General features: G+C 45.9%; 1 protein-coding gene across 4 annotated transcripts in view; it reads right to left on the bottom strand.

Annotated features, from left to right (window-relative positions):
* Positions 1-19,430, bottom strand: part of LOC147012310 (sodium/calcium exchanger 3-like) — a 281,319-nt gene that overhangs the window by 235,960 nt on the left and 25,929 nt on the right. For all 4 annotated transcript variants that reach the window (XM_085856299.1, XM_085856301.1, XM_085856298.1 and 1 more), the window contains exon 2: positions 2,917-4,738. In XM_085856299.1, the coding sequence (XP_085712425.1) occupies positions 2,917-4,676 (1,760 nt within the window). In that variant the 5' untranslated portion in view covers positions 4,677-4,738. The remainder of the gene's footprint in view (positions 1-2,916; positions 4,739-19,430) is intronic.

Genomic DNA, 19,430 nt, shown 5'->3' with positions numbered 1-19,430 from the left:
ATGCGAAGTTGGATTGACAGAGAGACAAACGGACAGGGGTGAAAACATAACCTCCATGCACCTTCAATAGCGGAGGTAACAATGAAATCCTTTAACAGAGAAAAGCTTCCCAGCATCGAATGCATTCTCTTACAATGCCAACCGTGCTGGCAGAACATGTGTCATGCATGAAGGTCTGCAGAATACCAAAAGCAGTGCCACTTCGTTTCGTCCAATGTTGAGCAGATCCAGGGGAGAACACGGTATCACTTCCATACATACAACACGATTCTGAAACCACAAGTCACGTATGTATACACACACACACATATATATATATATATATATATATATATATATATATATATATATATATATATATATATATATATATATATATATATATATATATACCAAGCTTGCACACTAAAAACTCGGCTCGCCGTCACACGATCCCTATGAAATTGATGTGGCACTAAGCGGACATGCCGACAATGTTTGGGAAGTCTTGACATTCCATCGTACCACTTGCATTTTGAACAATGCGTATTTGTGTCATTCCCCGTGTACGGTCTGTCGTCTGCTACCAGCTATGTTGTACTGCTATCCCGTGCATGTGCACGGGTATCGCTAATATATATATATATATATATATATATATATATATATATATATATATATATATATATATATATATATATATATATATTGATTAAGTGAGAGCTGAGTGGTTATTCCCTCTATTCTTAGATGAGAGATGTAAGTGGGGTGGGTCGTTGTTTTTCATGCATATACATATATATATATATATATATATATATATATATATATATATATATATATATATATATATATATATATATATATATATATATCTACATCCTACACCCCCCCCCCATGTCAAATCGGGTGTGTCCGGACAAGGAATTAGGAAGGTTTTTGGAGCATGACAGCACCGTGTGCACACCGACATGGCAGCAGCACATGGTGCCCTTGTCAACAACATAGTAGAGCCCTTCTTTCAGCGATTGATTGCGTGCAAATTTGCTGTGCATGAGTGTGCTCTGAGCAATGCGGACATCCCCCTGAGAGTGCAGATTGGCTGTCTGGTCGTCGCCATGTGGTGCGACAGTTATTTGTCACTACAGAGGCACATGAAGGAGGAGGGGCTGGACCCTTCCCTGACGGAAGAGTGGCTGGTGACCAGAAGAGGAGATCAATCGTGGCTTCTGTCATTGAACAGGGAGAGAGAGCTCACTCTCGCTAGACCCACGGGCTTGTTTTCATGCTGCAACTGCAAACCTGCATGTTCCTTATTGTCCTTCTCACCTGTTCACCCTGCCGTCGCCCAAGCCTCGTTTCCTCAATCTCACCCTGTTCATGCCATTGTGCATGGTTGGGATCAGCATGTTACGGCCACTACGGCATTCGACTTTCTTGTGTAGTTCTTGCTGTGTTTTTACATTATTTTTTTTTTTACCTCCAGCACCGAAAGTTTAACGAGGTTATGTGTTGTTTTTAAACCCTGTCTGTCTGATTGTGAGCAGGATATCTCACAAAAAAGTTGTCGACGGATACGGGTGAAATTTTGTGGACAGGTTTGAGTGTGCGACAAGGACGAACTGATTCGATTTTGGTGAAGATCCGGATTTTTATTTCTTATTTATTTATTTTTATAACAAGATTTATAACAATAATTTTTAAAGTGATTTTTCATAATCGAATGAAAGGGCTAAAACGAGATGTCAAAACATGATGGACAGATTCGGGTGAAACTTGGTGGATGAGTTGGTAAGGTGATGAGAACAAGCCGATTAATTTTAGTTCAGCTTCGAATCCAGATCTGGTCTATCGGTGTGATACAAAACGCAAACTTATTAGCCCGGTGGAGGGATGCGCTCAACCGAGTTCCCTTCGAGATTAATGTGCATTTCAAGCCATCATCCCATAGGTCCATTTGTTTATGTTTTGTCTGAATAAATTATTATTTATAAGAGATACAGGCCTGTTTGTTTCTACTCATCCGGCCACGTAGCGTCCGGGCCTAATTGGATTTCCCGGAGGAGTAAGACATTAAATATAATCTTATTTAGTTCCCAACGTGGTTTAGGTTCTGCTGAAGCACAGATCAGTAGAACATCGCTCGCTACTGGTTCATTGTTAGTGTCATGCTTTTGCCCAAACCACTTGGGGTGGGGAGAGTTAGGGGGGGTTACGGAGGGGTCATAAGTGTAACAATATTTCATATCTTCCATTTACCCAACCAATCGTCACAGGAACCTGTATCACACATAAGATGTGATTCATTAATGCATTAGAAACCTCTTTCTTCTTCTGATTGCAAAACGCAAACCAAAATGTTCAATTTTAACAAGAAAATTAAAAAAGATAACAAGGCTACACGAGGTTATCAGGGTTCTAATTTGACTGTCACACAGAAAACGGAAAGGAAATCCATCATTTTTCAAAGACGAGTGAAGCTAACAGGTCGTAGTTTACATTGTGTGGCCACAAGAGCAGATTGAAGCTTTTCAATAGTTACTGCATTGGAGGTGGAACAGAAAATGGAAATATTTCACCTTGTAATTGCTGCCCCATTGTCTTCAAGCATAAAGAAGAATATGTAGGTGAGGATAGAGCACAATTTTTTTTTAAATGGACATACATAATCACTGGTACAACGTTTTGTAAGATCATGGACTTCAAGGCTCAACCAATACTATGACTCAGCATAAAATGTTTTGCTCTCTCAAACAAACCTGTGCATCAAACAAACTCGTATCATCAAGAAACATTAACCAACATAAAAATAAATAAAAATTCTCAAACAACAGTGAATGTTGGTCCTCCTTTCTGTTGTAACAACGAGACAGACATGTCATCCCTAATATTTTGTGAAACCGAATGCAGCATGGACTCGTGCAACGCAGTACTTACACAATTTCATCGTTGTGAAACTCCAACTCTCCAAAGGTATCATCATAGTCATCACCACCACCCTTGGCTGTGCCATCGATTGTGTGGTATGGTACTACCACGGTACCTCGTGCACCAGACATCCGCAGTACCCGAGCCTCCATCGTTCCGATGCTCTCACTCACGTGCATTTCCTTTTCTTCGAAAGTAAATATGCCTGCGTGATCATCGTCAAAAATTGTCACTGTGGCAACAGTCGGCTCGTCCAGCACAGCATGCATTGGTTCCACATGATTCAACTCAAATTCATCGTTTGATGTCTCTGAATAAACATCTGACAGACGCACGTAGAAATGCTCATCCTCTTCAAAAATGTCATCATCAATGATGCTAACAGTGATCTCCTTCTGCGTCTCACCGGGCTTAAACACCAGTGTCCCCTCACTGAACTCAAAATCGGAACCTGCCGTTGCTGTTCCATTTTCTGTTTTGTAGTGGACATTCAATATTAATGATGGATCACCACCTTTGCGTACCACGGTCAAGATGCACGACCCACAATTCTCAAAGCATTGGTAAGCCGCAGGCTCGAAGCACACACGACTCACTGCTTTGTTCTCCTCCTCAATGCCCAGCAACTGCTCACTGGCTGCTCTCCTTGCCTGATCTGCAGCGTGCTTCCGCAAGATGTTCCCTGCACCGATCATCATGCGCGTCGCTTGGATGCGGTAGAATGCACGGCTTTTTGTCTGCTGTGTGAGAGCCTGGTAGTTCGCCATTTCCACCAACTGGTCAAGATCTCTTTCAGGGTATTTTTGCTTGAGTTCCTTGAGCAATCGAATCATCTCGCGGCGAGACTCATCAAGTTCCTTGTTCTCAACATTGGGCAGCATACTTTCGGTCTTACTGTAAGTCAGCATACGACCATCCATTTCAATATCTGGTCTCGGAGGCTCACCTTCTGATCCCACAATTATGCCATGGCTTTTATGGGCACGGAACTTCTTGTGTAAAAATCTGTAGAACAGTAAGCGGCGGTCAGCCACCCAGGCCAGACCAACACACAGTGGAAAGAACATAAAAGTGAGTATCGCTTCCCAAACCTCAACAACTGAGGGCGATACAACTGACAAGATCAGATACAGCCAGATGTAGGCGAAGATACTCATCGTGGATGTGACGCAGAATACCCGCAAGTGTTTGATGTGACGTGACTCTCCTTCTGGGATGGTCCAGATGCAGACACCGAGGATGACAAACATGTTGAAAGCAGCACTACCAACAATTGTGCTCGGTCCAAGTTGCCCCGGTTTAAAGTTGTGACCACAAATTTCAATGATGGAAAGGAGGATTTCAGGTGCCGAAGAACCAAGGGCCATGAGAGTCAGGTTTGAAACGGTTTCATTCCAAATGCGAACATAGGTTGTAATGGTTTCACCATCAGGTTTCTTTATGGTGATCTCCTTCTCTTGAGAAGTGATAACTTCTATGGAAGCCATGAAACGATCAGCAACTATAGATACACCAAGGAACATGTAAATAAGAGCCACGAAGTACACAATCGCCCGCGCCACTTTGTCACCGGTGGAAGGGTTGTTTGGATGCCAAATGGGCAACAAAATGCCTTTCTCACACTTGTACGAACCCTCACAAGATTTGTTTTTGGGGGCACCCTCTTTTTCTTTCGCTGATACTTGAAGTCCCAGGAGCATAAGGAGAAAGGTGCATTGCAAGGCAGTCCTTCGGCCTGTTCTTCGCCAAGTCTTGTTGAGTTCAGCCATGATGGTCTTCAATAAAGTATCAGAGAGCCAGGTGAAATCAGCACGCCCACGTTGAACAATGCCTAAAAGAGAAAGAACAAAAAAAGGCATTTTGTGAAAAAGAAAAGAACAAAGGGAAGTGGCACTTTATCATAACTTTGTATGCCTGGTGTTGGCTTAATGGTTAAGGTGGTGGGCTTCAGATCTGAGGATCCTGAGTTCAAATCCCACTCAACTGTTGAATTAATACAAGGTGGGGTTGACTCTGCCTGTCATCCTTCCGAGGTCGGCAAAATGAGCGCCAACTTGCTGGTATCCTGTGTTGGAGTGGTGACTCATCCAGGATTGTGCCCAATAGCCAAGGAGACTGCTTAGGCAGCACCAACGCTCTGCACAGAGAATGGTCCCAAATGGATGGATGGATGAACAGATGGACATCCTGTGATAAATGCAAATGCAGAGAATACATCCGTGTGATGGATTATGGATTATAGAACCCGAACTTGATGAGGCAGCCAGGCATGGCCTGTTAGCAACAAGTGCTGATGTCATGTGCATAAATTATGCCAACACATCATCTGTCATGTCGCATTTCGGGTCAGAATTGCTCCTTTTGTGTAATTTATTCTTCCTGACTGCAACGTCACCTCATAACTGGTGATAAACAGGGTAGAGACAATGCATTCGTGTGGCAGACGATGCTTCTTGCTAACAAGTTATGCAGCATTTGCTGTTATGGGACTCGACCTGTGCTTGCTGCCTCATCAAGTAAGGGGGTTCGATTTTTATTTAAGCAAATTATCATGACCACAAATAAATGAGTTGGCGGTTTGTTGTCTTGATGAACCCTTAATAAGGGCAAAATCTGGATATTCGGCTCTTCCTTAGTATTGTTGCGGGCCGGGGGTTGGTGGCGAGACCGACCACGAGGTGGGGAAAACTACGTCATCTCCACCAGACTCTCCGGAATTGTAGGCCGTCACTACAGATAATTCCGTGATGCGGCGGGTCGCTGAACCGACCGTGGTCGCCAATATTTCACACGCGTAGTGTAGGGTCTATTTGTCTATAACCAATTTACCTAATTAACTACACGATTTCGACTACTGGGGAAACCACGCCCTCGGCATGTCTTGCTCGAACCAGGTCACTCTACCGACTGCGGTAGAGTTCCAACTACCGACTACCAACTCTGGTTCGGGTGCAGCCGAGCGGAAACTGCCAAAGCTGTGCCGGCTGGGATGATCGGATTATCGGGGATAAAACCCCGTCTAAACTCAGATCTGAACCATGCTGGACCAATGCAAGAAGGGACGGAAACGGACTGGGAACATTTCTGTGATTATTTATTTACAGTAAATGAAGACACAAAGCAAGACTTAACGCGAATATGCAAGCAAGGAATATTTGCAATGATCCAAAAACACCTCTTCACTTCTACTTAAAGCCGGGCCCACACGCAGACACACACAAATGAAAAGAAACCCAGTTCTTTATTGGACCCTCATAGCCGAGGAGAGAGAGAGAATCTGGTGGTCAGAGTTCGGATGGGTACCTGCCCGTCGGAGAAAGGGGGTACTCCGTGCTGCAGCACCTGACAATGGTCGGTGGTTTGGTCCCCAGTCGCACGTGTGGGACTCGAGGTTCATGGCGGAGCTCGGGTGGTGAATGGCCAGGGTCCACGGAGGGGGTCGGGGTCGCTCTTTCCTTCCTTGTAGAGGGCCAGCAGAGACATTTGCCGCCTCGACGACCTTCTGCTCAACCCTCGTGACAGCCTTCGTAACATCCACTGTTACCACCCCTTCGTAACAGCCTTCGTAACCCCTTCGTAACAGCAAAAACCCCTTTCGTGACAGCATAAACCCACCAAAACTCTGCTCTAAGAGAGTGCTCGGCGATTTATCGACCTCCCTCAGCAGGGAGGGCCTTGGTGAACACACCTCGCTGTCTGCCTTTGATTGGACAGGATCCCACTGCATACCCTTCCAGGGCAGGGTTTTGGCCTTGTTTGGAGAAAGCCGACCCTCCCCTCCGCGCATGTTCGAGAAAGGTCGTGGTGGTGAAACTGCCTCAAACATCCTCAGGAATCCGTCTCGGGCAAAGGTGCGCTGTGGCCCGTGAACCGAGGGCTGCAAGCGCGATGGTACCGTGGATCGTAATGGGCCGAGGGGTCATGCAGATGGGATGGTTGTTAGATGGCTTGTGAGATGTAATAACCTCACTAAAATAAATCGCAACGCACGCCTTTGATTCTCCCACTAGACAAAAGGACGGGGATCTGACTACACACATACTTAATGGCATAACTGACTTTTGGGACATCTGTATGTTGAATGCAAATGGTTTCCAGATCCGTAAAGGCCCAGTCACACCTTGACGTTTTAGCCAGCAATGGCAACATATTAAAATGTATGTAGAACGCTGGCTTACGTTTAACTTTTGTGTTTTTTTTAAAGATTCGGACGTATTCATAACGAGTTTGTCGTATGCATAACGTATTAGTAATGGACACAGAACGTTTCGTTGTGTTATAGATAACTTATACCAACGAATGCTGAACCTGTTGTCGGCCTACACAACCTATGCCCAACGATAGTCTAACTTAGGCATAGCGCGCTGCACGCATCGCCGATGATGACGTGGCGTAGCCTATTAAAAGGCTGCCGCACAACGATTCAAATCATAACCTCCGCAGAAATGGAAGTGTCAACATCGCGGTCACACCTTGGCGATCTTGCCAGCGTATGCCGACCTCTGAAATATGCGTCTAAAACGCTGGCGCACGTCGAATACGGTATGGGTAAGTTTGGTATACGTGAATATAACGCTAAATTACGCTATCATATGTCGTAGTAAGTGGAGTACGTCTTGTAATTTTGAACATGTTGAAAATTTTACGACGTACTTGCCGTATGACACATGTTCCGCATGTGATGGGAATAAGTTGCACACACGATATGCGATCGTTGACACACATCGACACACGTTACTTGTAAGGTGCTCATAAGTCGAAACGTGTCAAGGTAATGGTTACGTCAGTGTTCCAGACTCCCGGTTTTTTTTTTTATTTGGTATGACGGTGTTCAGTGTACAGTGCGGTTATGATTTAAATCGTTGAGCGGCAGCCTATTAATCATATTATATTGTTGTGGTTGACGAAATTCGCAAACCACCATTCAGGTCCCTTAGGTGAGATATCTCTGTAAGTATATGTGTAGTTAGTCCAAACCCGTTGTTTAGAGGGAATAAATGTCATTCATTCGGGCTGCGACCCTTTTAGATAGCCGTTTTTCTTTTACTATCTTTATTTTGGACCAGCCGCCATTACTACCACCACAACCACCACCAACCACGTCTCAACAGCATCACACAACAACCACCAACCGCAACGCCGCTTCACAACAACAACAACAACGCCAACAGCCACGACCTTTACCGTCACATCTCGCTCTAGCAACCATCGCATCACCGCCATTCCCGCGCCGCTTGTGGGCACCGATCCTGGACTCGTACAGGGCGCGCACCGAGCAGCGGGTGCAAAAACACCAGCCTTTCTGAGAAATCGGATCAAGAACGATTCACGCCCACTTCTGTTCCGTCCTCTCAGCGAGCGTGGGGCGATTTGGACCCGCCTCCAGGTGCGTCGGAGTATAATCGCTATATGCATATTCGCGGATCAAGAATCATTCACTTTTTTTCACTTTTCCTCTGTCCACTGGGGAGCGTGGCTCCGCCCCCGAGCGATTCCTGATCCAAAAATCTGCATATGATTTCTCCTGTCGGACTATAAAGTACCGAGCGCGGAGCGAATCGAGGCAGTTGTTGAGGGAGTTTCTGAATCGAGGAAGGAGAGTTGAGAAGAAAGAGTTAAGCAGTTGGAGGCAGTTGGAAGAGTTGAGCAGTTGGGAAGAGTTAGCAGTTGGATGGAGTTGAGAAGAGTGGAGAGTGGGAGAGTTGGAGAGTTGTGGCGGCGGCGAAGGCAGTCGAGAGAGTGTCTGTCGGGGTCCGGAGAGGCTGGAGAAGCCAAGAATCTTTGTGGAGGTCGGCGCTCGTGTCAGAGTCGGGGAGCTGCGGAGAGGGGAGGCCGGTAACGCGACCGAGGTCGCGGTGGAGTCGCTCGTCGCGGGACCCAAGCCAGCAAGATATCCTCTTTCCCCCAAGCATCAACAACCCCCTCCTGTTTCCCCCCGCGCTGAGATAGTGCGAGAAGGGGGCCCCGTTCCCACCCCATTCCAGGCAGTGCCAGCGAGGCCCGCGGAGTCGGGGTGCCGCCGCCATTTTGCGGCTCATCGCCAGACGGGTAGGCTCGACGCGGTCTCGGCCCCAGGCCCGTCTGCCCCCTTGTTCGTCAAACCCCGGGCACCAGGCTAGTCGGCCGTAGTAGGCCAAGGGCCCATGGGGGGCCGGGATAGCGTAGTGGGCACGGGTGCGCCTGCTTGGTGCGGGGGCCCGGGGCGCCATTAGCCGCGTGGGCAGTGTTGTGGGCACTAGTGACCCTCGGAAAGGGGCCCGGGAAGCCAGCCTGCCACGTGTGCGTTTCAGTGGAGGTGCCATGGGGGGCACTCCCCGGTGTTTAGGGAGCTGGTAGGCTCGGAGGCAGTGTAGTGCCCGGGGGTGCCATAGCGGGAGATTCGGCAGAGGGTCGTGCCTGCCAAAGGGAGCCATGCGTCCCAGCCATGAGACCGTGTGAGGGCACAGAAAGAAAATTGGGGGGCGAGGCCCGAAATTGTAAGGACACTAACACAGGCGACGGGAATCTGGGTTTATAGAACCAATAGTTTAAGCGAGAGGCGCTTGTTAAAAGCCCCGGGGTAGTTTAACAGTTAAATGGATAGGGTAGAATAGGAAGTGTACCCCTCCGCACCATCCATCCCCTCGCTCTCGTTGTGGGCCTCTGGACCCACTTTGTGTTATAGATCGCTGAAGTCTGGGGAGGCCATTCTGAGGCTTGAGTTGGGCCTCGACACAGGACGCTAGCTCTCCCTTATTCCCCTCCGGGAAGGGAACGTAGGGGTTGGGAGTAGGCGAGGTGACAGGATAGGTTAGCCAAGCAAGGACGATAAAGGGGGTTAGGGGACGATTTATAGTGGGGAAGTAAAAAAAAAAAAAAAAAAAAAAAGTTGGGGCTAAATTGGGGTTTGACAAATTAAGGGAGTGGGTATAGACAGTGACAGGCAAAGGCGATAGGTTGGGAGGGAGACCGTAGGGTAGGTCCGAGCCCGCCTTCCGAGTGGCCAGCACCACCGCACTCCCTCCACCAACTCCACTGAATGGCGAAGGCTGGCCAGCTTCATCGGCAGCTGTTGTTTTGCTGCAAGGCCTGTGCCGGCTGGATCGGCTGCAGCTGCTGTGCTGCAAGGCCTGTACCGGCCGGATCGTCTGCAGCTGTTTTCTGCAAGGCCTGTGCCGGCCAGTTCATCTGCCGGCTGTGTTTGCCTGCAGCGGCCTTGTTCTGCAGGCTGTGTTTGCCTGATCACCTTTGCCATGCCATGCCCACTGCCCCTGTTCACCAGCCCCGTTCAATTTTGCTTCGCCCCCCCCCTGTTCATTTCCATGTGCGCCAGGATCAGAAAGCAACAGTTTGCAAGCTGCGAGAACTGCCCTGTTGGCAGCTACAACACGGGCCTGCAGTGGCGGCCCATGCACCGTGTTTGCGTCCATCCATTCATCCATCCATTCATTGTGTTCATTGCGTGTGCCAGTTGAGCTGGCACGGAGACTGCGTTTGTGCAGCCCATGCACCGTTGTGGTTCACTGCGTTCAGTTCAAAAGGGAAGGTCTTGGACTGCATGTGAGCAGCCAGCCATGTTCCCTGTCACCTGCATTGTTTGAGCCAGAGACTGCATGCGAGCAGCCTGGCTCCCTGCTTTCTTTTTGCAGAGTTCATTGATCCTGGGCCATGGTTTAGTGTAAAATTTGTAAGTCAATGTTAAGATGTACTGTACATATGAGTGCGCCACCGGCATGTCTGTCCTAGCACCGGCAATTTTATTAAAGTCGTCCGTGTGAGTGACTTTGTTTAGGTAGTTACTCAGCCCTCAGGTTATTTATTTTGGGGACACGAATACCATGAATGTCGCACTCAGGGATCCGTAGGTAAAATGTACTACGGGAAAACTACACATGATGGCACACGAAAATTTGACGACTCGGGACGAGTCTGTAAAAAGGGGAGGGGGTAGTGTTGTGGTTGACGAAATTCGCAAACCACAATTCAGGTCCCTTAGGTGAGATATCTCGGTAAGTATATGTGTAGTTAGTCCAAACCCGTTGTTTAGAGGGAATAAATGTCATTCATTCGGGCTGCGACCCTTTTAGATAGCCGTTTTTCTTTTACTATCTTTATTTTGGACCAGCCGTCATTACTGCCACCACAACCACCACCAACCACGTCTCAACAGCATCACACAACAACCACCAACCGCAACGCCGCTTCACAACAACAACAACGCCAACAGCCACGACCTTTACCGTCACATCTCGCTCTAGAAACCATCGCATCATCGCCATTCCCGCGCCGCTTGTGGGCACCGATCCTGGACTCGTACAGGGCGCGCACTGAGCAGCGGGTGCAAAAACACCAGCCTTTCCGAGAAATCGGATCAAGAACGATTCACGCCCACTTCTGTTCCGTCCTATCAGCGAGCGTGGGGCGATTTGGCCCCGCCTCCAGGTGTGTCGGAGTATAATCGCTATATGCAGATTCGCGGATCAAGAATCATTCACGCCCACTTTTCCTCTGTCCAATGGGGAGCGTGGCTCCGCCCCCGAGCGATTCCTGATCCAAAAATCTGCATATGATTTCTCCTGTCGGACTATAAAGCACCGAGCGCGGAGCGAATCGAGGCAGTTGTTGAGGGAGTTTCTGAATCGAGGAAGGAGAGTTGAGAAGAAAGAGTTAAGCAGTTGGAGGCAGTTGGAAGAGTTGAGCAGTTGGGAAGAGTTAGCAGTTGGACGGAGTTGAGAAGAGTGGAGAGTGGGAGAGTTGGAGAGTTGTGACGGCGGCGAAGGCAGTCGAGAGAGTGTCTGTCGGGGTCCGGAGAGGCTGGAGAAGCCAAGAATCTTTGTGGAGGTCGGCGCTCGTGTCAGAGTCGGGGAGCTGCGGAGAGGGGAGGCCGGTAACGCGACCGAGGTCGCGGTGGAGTCGCTCGTCGCGGGACCCAAGCCAGCAAGATATCCTCTTTCCCCCGAGCATCAACAACCCCCTCCTGTTTCCCCCCGCGCTGAGATAGTGTGAGAAGGGGGCCCCGTTCCCACCCCATTCCAGGCAGTGCCAGCGAGGCCCACGGAGTCGGGGCGCCGCCGCCATTTTGTGGCTCATCACCAGACGGGTAGGCTCGACGCGGTCTCGGCCCCAGGCCCGTCTGCCCCCTTGTCGATGAGGGTGGCCCCTTCCTTTTTCTTTTGCTTTGAGTATATGTGTTGTCAGGCGCCGTCTGTGAAGTAAAACTGTATAAGTGTTGCCGTGTGCTCGGTAGTCGGTAGTAGATCTGCATTATTGCATTTACTTTTTGTGCAGAATTGTCGTGTTACTTTTACATTTGCTTTTGGTGGAATTGTATATGTGTGCTTTCCGTTTGCCGCGGAATAAATGTGCTTTATGTTGAACTGTTTTTCCCGTTTCGCTTCGTCTTTTCTTTTATTGAATCTCCATCTTACTTCACGTAAAGGGTTGGTCGTGGGCTAAAAACGCCCAATAATTAATCGAACCGTCGAGGTTGACGATAACACCGCTCGGTTATCCCGATAGTACGGAACGGGTCGCTTAAAGTGGCCCGTGTCCGAAGTCGACCTGCGGCGAGGTGCGATCGCCCGGTCTACCCTCCGTGTGGGTACTTAGGTAGGTCGAATTTGGCGAGCAACCCTATCCCACGCGGGGGGCCGATTGGCACGATCGTGGTGAGGCCGAAAGGCCCACCCGTGACTAGTTCCCGGCATTAGTCCGAGAGGGTCACGACGGGATTGTCCGTCCGGTGGGCGACGTGCCGCGATTCGAGTTACGTGGCCGCTCGCACGCCGGCGGGCGCGAATCCGCAACAATATTATAACCGCATGAGTAATTGAAGTGTCAAAATCACCATCATACCGAAGGAAGGAAGAAAAAAAAAAACTAAAAAAAAAAAAAACCAGGAAGTCTGGAACACTGACGCTAACCATTACCTTGATGTGTTTCGACTTATGAGCACCTTACAAGTAACGTGTGTCGATGTGTGTCACCGATCGCGTAACGTGAGTACAACACGTCACTCATAGGTTAGAAATATGTTTTGGGTACACTAAACATTACCTCGACGTGTTTCGACTTATGAGTAACTCACAAGTAACGTGTGTCGACGTGTGTCAATGATCGCGTGACGTGCCTTCAACTTATGTCCAGCGTTTATGCGGAACGTGTGAGTCATACGCTGGCATAAGTCTTAAAATTTCAGGCATGGAAAATTTGAGGACAATCGAAAAGTACAACGTTTAAAGCCAGCGTACAACGATGTATGGCAGTGTTTTTCAGCGTGCTCTCAATGTTATCAAAACTTACCCATAACGTATTCGACGTGTACCAGCGTTTTATACAAATTTTCAAAAAATCGGCATAAGCTGGCTAAAACGTCAAGGTGTGACTGGGCCTTAATAATATATTTGTGGCCATAAATATTTGTATTTAAAGACAAGTGCCACATGGACAACATCTTTGTTTAGAGGTGATGTGGTGGCAGAATTTATGTGAAATGGCATCAGTGGCAATGCTCATTCAGGGTCAGAGTTGCTTCACGTATATGTATGTATATATATATATATATATATATATATATATATATATATATATATATATATATATATATATATATATATATTGATGTACTTTGATGTACTTAAATTATATATATATATATATATATATATATATATATATATATATATATATATATATATATATATATATATCATATATTGCTGATATATTGATGTAGTTCATTAGGTGAGAGCTGATTGGCTATTCCCTACAATCAGAGGTGAGGGATGTGGGTGGGTCTGTATATATACACACAAATATATATAAATATACATATACATATATTTGTATATGTATATACATATATATATATATATATATATATATATATATATATATATATATATATATATATATATATACACATATATACAGAGCATGGTCCCAAGGGATGGATGGAGATATACATGTATATATTTACAAGATATGAATATACACATGTAATATATGTATATATCTCTAAACATATATACATATATATGTGTGTATATATATATATATATATATATATATATATATATATATATATATATATATATATATATATATATATATATATATATATATATGTATATTCACATACACATATATAAAATATGTATATATATATACACATATGATATATATATGTATACATATACACATATATAATATATGTATATATGCATACATATACACATATATAATATTTGTATATATGTATATATGGAAACGTATACACAAAAAAATATATGTATATATAATATATATATACAGTATATATATATATATATATATATATATATATATATATATATATATATATATATATGTATATATATATATATATATATATATATCTTCTTCCTCTTTCGGCTTGTTCCCGTTAGGGGTCGCCACAGCGGACCAACTGTCTCCATTTCGCTCTATCCTCCACATCCTCCATTGACACTCCAACCACCCGCATGTCCGCCCTCACCGCATCCATGAACCTCTTCTTTGGCCTTCCTCTTCTCCTCCTGCCTGGCAGCTCCATCTTCAACATCCTTCTCCCGATATACTCCGTTTCCCTCTTGTGCACATGTCCAAACCATCTCAATCTCGCCTCTCTCACTTTGTCTCCAAACCGTCCTACCTGCGCTGTCCCTCTAATACACTCATTTCTTATCCTGTCCATCCTCGTCACTCCCAACGAGAATCGCAGCATCTTTAACTCTGCCACCTCCAGCTCTGCTTCCTGTCTTTTTGTTAGCACCACCGCCTCCGAACCATACAACATAGCTGGTCTCACTACCGTCTTGTATACTTTCCCCTTCACTCTTGCAGCTACCCTTCTGTCACAAATCACTCCTGCAACTCTTCTCCACCCACTCCATCCTGCCTGCACTCTCTTTTTCACTTCTCTCCCACACTCTCCGTTACTTTGGACAGTTGATCCCAAGTATTTAAACCAATCCACCTTCCCCACCTCAACTCCTTGCAACTGCACCATACCACCACCCTCCCTCTCATTTACGCACATGTACTCCGTCTTACTCCTACTGACTAACATTCCCCTTCTCTCCAGTGCGTACCTCCACCTCTCAAGGCTCGATTCAGCCTGCTCCCTACTCTCCCTACAGATCATGATGTCATCCGCGAACATCATGGTCCATGGAGACTCCAGTCTGATCTCGTCCGTCAACCTGTCCATCACCATTGCAAACAGGAAAGGGCTCAGAGTCGATCCTTGGTGCAATCCCACTTTAACCTTAAACCGGTCCGTCATTCCTACCGCACACCTCACCGCTGTCACACTGTCCTCATACATATCCTGCACGATCCTCACATACTTCTCCAACACTCCCGACTTCCTCATACAATACCACAACTCCTCTCTTGGCTCCCTATCATAAGCTTTCTCTAAATCCACAAACACACAATGTAACTCCTTCTGGCCTTCCCTATACTTCTCCATCAACATTCTCAAAGCAAACATCGCATCAGTGGTGCTCTTTCCTGGCATAAACCCATATTTCTGCTCACAGATCATCACCTCTCCTCTCAACCGAGCTTCCACTACTCTTTCCCACAACTTCATGGTGTGGCTTAACAACTTTATCCCTCTGTAATTTCCACAGCTCTGCACATCACCCTTGTTCTTGAAAATCGGAACCGGTACACTTAATCTCCACTCCTCCGGCATCCTCTCACTTTCCAAGACTTTATTAAACAATCTGGTTAACAACCCCACTGCCATCTCTCCTAAGCACTTCCATGCCTCCACTGGTATACCATCTGGGCCAACCGCATTTCCACTTTTCATCTTCTTCATAGCAGTCCTCACTTCATCCTTACTGATCCACCCCACTTCCAGATTCACTATCTCCACCTCTTCCAACCTTCTCTCTCTCTCATTTTCTTCATTCATCAGCTCCTCAAAGTACTCCATCCACCTTCTCAACACACTCTCCTCGCTCGTCAGCACATTCCCATTTGCGTCCTTTATCACCCTAACCTGCAGCACATCCTTCCCAGCTCGGTCCCTCTGTCTTGCCAATCGGTATAAATCCTTTTCCCCTTCTTTTGTGTCCAACTTCTCATACAGCTCGTCATATGCCTTTTCCTTGGCCTTTGCCACCTCTCTTTTTGCTTTTCGACGCCACTCCTTGTACTCCTGCCGACTTTCTTCATCTCTCTGACTATCCCACTTCTTTTTCGCCAACCCCTTCTTCCTTATACTTTCCTGTACTTCCTCGTTCCACCACCAAGTCTCCTTATCTTCCTTCCTCTGTCCAGATGTCACACCAAGTACCTTCCTCGCTATCTCCCTCACAACTTCTGCTGTCGTTGCCCAATCATCCCACCCATCTTTACCACCATCCAACGCCTGTCTCACCTCCTCCCTAAATTTCACGCAACAGTCTTCCTCCTTCAGCTTCCACCATCTGGTCCTTGGTTCAGCCCTCACTCTCTTCCTCAACCTCACCTCTAAAGTCATCCTACAGACCACCAATCGATGCTGTCGAGCTACACTCTCCCCTGCCACAACCTTACAGTCACTAATCTCTTTCAGGTTGCATCTCCTACTTAAGATGTAATCCACCTATGTGCACTTTCCTCCACTCTTGTATGTCACCCTGTGTTCCTCCTTCTTCTTGAAATACGTGTTTACCACTGCCATTTCCATTCTTTTTGCAAACTCTACCACCATTTGCCCTTCCACATTTCTCTTGTTGAGACCGTACCTCCCCATCACCTCCTCATCCTCTTTATTCCCTTCCCCAACATGTCCATTGAAATCTGCTCCAATCACCACTCTTTCATCCTTGGATACACTCTCCACCACTTCATCAAGCTCACTCCAGAAATCTTCTTTATATTCCATCTCACACCCCATATGTGGGGCATATGCACTGATGACATTCATTATCACCCCTTCAATTTCCAACTTCACACTCATCACTCGGTCAGACACCCTCCTCACCTCCAATACCCTCTTGACATAATCTTCCTTCAGGATTACCCCGACACCATTTCTCCTCCCATCCACACCATGGTAGAACAGTTTGAAACCACCTCCAATGCTCCTCGCCTTACTCCCCATCCACTTGGTCTCTTGTACACACAGTATGTCCACCTTTCTTCTCTCCATCATATCCGCCAACTCTCGCCCTTTGCCAGTCATCGTCCCAACATTCAGAGTTCCAACTCTCACCTGCACACTTCTACGCTCCCCCTCTCCCACTGCCTCCGGACTCGCCTTCCCCGTCTCCTTCTCCTCCTTCGCCCAGCAGTAGCACAATTTCCACTGGTACCCTGCTGACCACCGGTACCGGTGGCGGTCGTTGGTAACCCGGGCCTCGACCGATCCGGTATGGAAATTCGTTTTGTTGTCCGCATAATGATTTGGCATAGGTTTTTACGCCGGATGCCCTTCCTGACGCAACCCTGGTCGCCTCTTACGACACACAGGGATATGGTACACCTATTCTAACCGGGGCATACACCGGGCCCAGTACAACTGGTGCTCATATATATATATATATATATATATATATATATATATATATATATATATATATATATATATATATATATATATACATATATAACTTGTATATGTATATATATCTACACATATATGCCTGGTGTTGGCTTAATGGTTAGGGTGGTGGGCTTAGGATCCGAGGATCCTGAGCTCAAATCCCACTCGGCTGTTGAATTAATACCAGGTGGGGTTGACTCTGCCTGTCATCCTTCCGAGGTCGGTAAAATGAGTGCCAGCATGCTGGTATCCTGTGTCGGAGTGGCGACCCGTCCAGAATTGTACCCAATAGCCAAGGAGACTGCTTAGGCAGCACCAACGCTCTGCACAGAGTATGGTCCCAGTGGATGGATCTACACATATACACTTATATATGTATATATACATATGTATATATTTATCCATCCATCCATTGGAACCATGCCACACACATATATATATATATATATATATATATATATATATATATATATATATATATATATATATATATATATATATATATATATATATATATATATATATATATATACGCACACACACACAAGAGGTGTGTTCAAAAAGTATCCAACCTTAATTTTTCGTGCGTAAACAAATGAAGCTCGGGAGGCGTGGTTTGGTGCACGTATTTAGGCGATCCTAATTCGTATGCGTGAATATTTTCCCGCCTGCAGAAGCTGTCAGTCGCCGATAGACCGCCGATGAGTGAGGAAGTGTAAGTGAGCGCCGTTGGATTTTCGTTTTTGACAAAATGACGGAAAAACTTGAACAACGTTATTGCATCAAATTTTGTGTAAAGCTTGGCGATTCCCAAGTGGAAACGATCCGCAAGGTTCAACAGGCCTTCGGGAACGAAGCAATGGGCACCACACAGATAAAAGAGTGGTACAACCGCTTCAAAGATGGTCGCACATCAGTGGAAAGTGAAGCACGTTCTGGTAGGCCCTCAACATCCCGAAATGAGATCGTCATTGACCAAGTGAGGACCCTGCTGATGCAGGATCGTCGAATCACGATCAGAGAACTTGCAGACGAGGCGAGCGTCAGCATTGGATCCGTTCATTCCATTGTGACTGAGGATTTGGGCTGAAGGAGAATCTCAGCGAAGTTCGTGCCAAAGCTGATAACGATCGAGCAGAAGCAACTCCGTTTGGAGATCGCACAGGACATGCTGGAGACTGTGAACAGCTACCCCAACGTCTTCATCACAGTGATCACTGGCGATGAGACCACAGTCATCTGTCATTTTGTCAAAAACGAAAATCCGACGGCGCTCACTTACATTTCCTCACTCATCAACGGTCTATCGGCGACTGACAGCTTCTGCAGGCGGGAAAATATTCACGCATACGGATTAGGATCGCCTACATACGTGCACCAAACCACGCCTCCCGAGCTTCATTTGTTTACGCACGAAAAATTAAGGTTGGATACTTTTTGAACACACCTCGTGTATATATATATATATATATATATATATATATATATATATATATATATATATATATATATATATATATATGTGTGTGTATATGTGCCTATGTACATGTATGTATATATATATATATATATATATATATATATATATATGTATAAAAATGTGTGTGTACATGTGTATATATATCCATATATATGTATGTATATATATATACATATTATATATATATATATATATATATATATATATATATATATATATAAATAATTGACTCCTCCCATGCTTCATTTTCTATATCACTGTTTCTCAACCTTTTTTGTCCCACGCCCCACTTTGATTTTCAAAATAATCGTACGCCCCACCATGATTGGAGACACTACAGTATATACTACATATGTATTCAAAAGGCAAAGCTATGAAAGCGATCATATATTGATTCATTAATTCTGAATCTTCATGCCCCACCAAAATATTTCCACGCCCCACCGCCCCAGCTTGAGAAACACTGGTCTATATAATCCTTGCCACCTGGGATTAATTGAT

Source organism: Eptatretus burgeri, chromosome 15, assembly GCF_056783735.1.
Source record: "Eptatretus burgeri isolate ZD-2024b chromosome 15, Ebu_testis_v1, whole genome shotgun sequence".
NCBI classification, from domain to species: Eukaryota; Metazoa; Chordata; class Myxini; order Myxiniformes; family Myxinidae; genus Eptatretus; species Eptatretus burgeri.
This window is presented reverse-complemented; position numbering and strand designations above follow the sequence as displayed.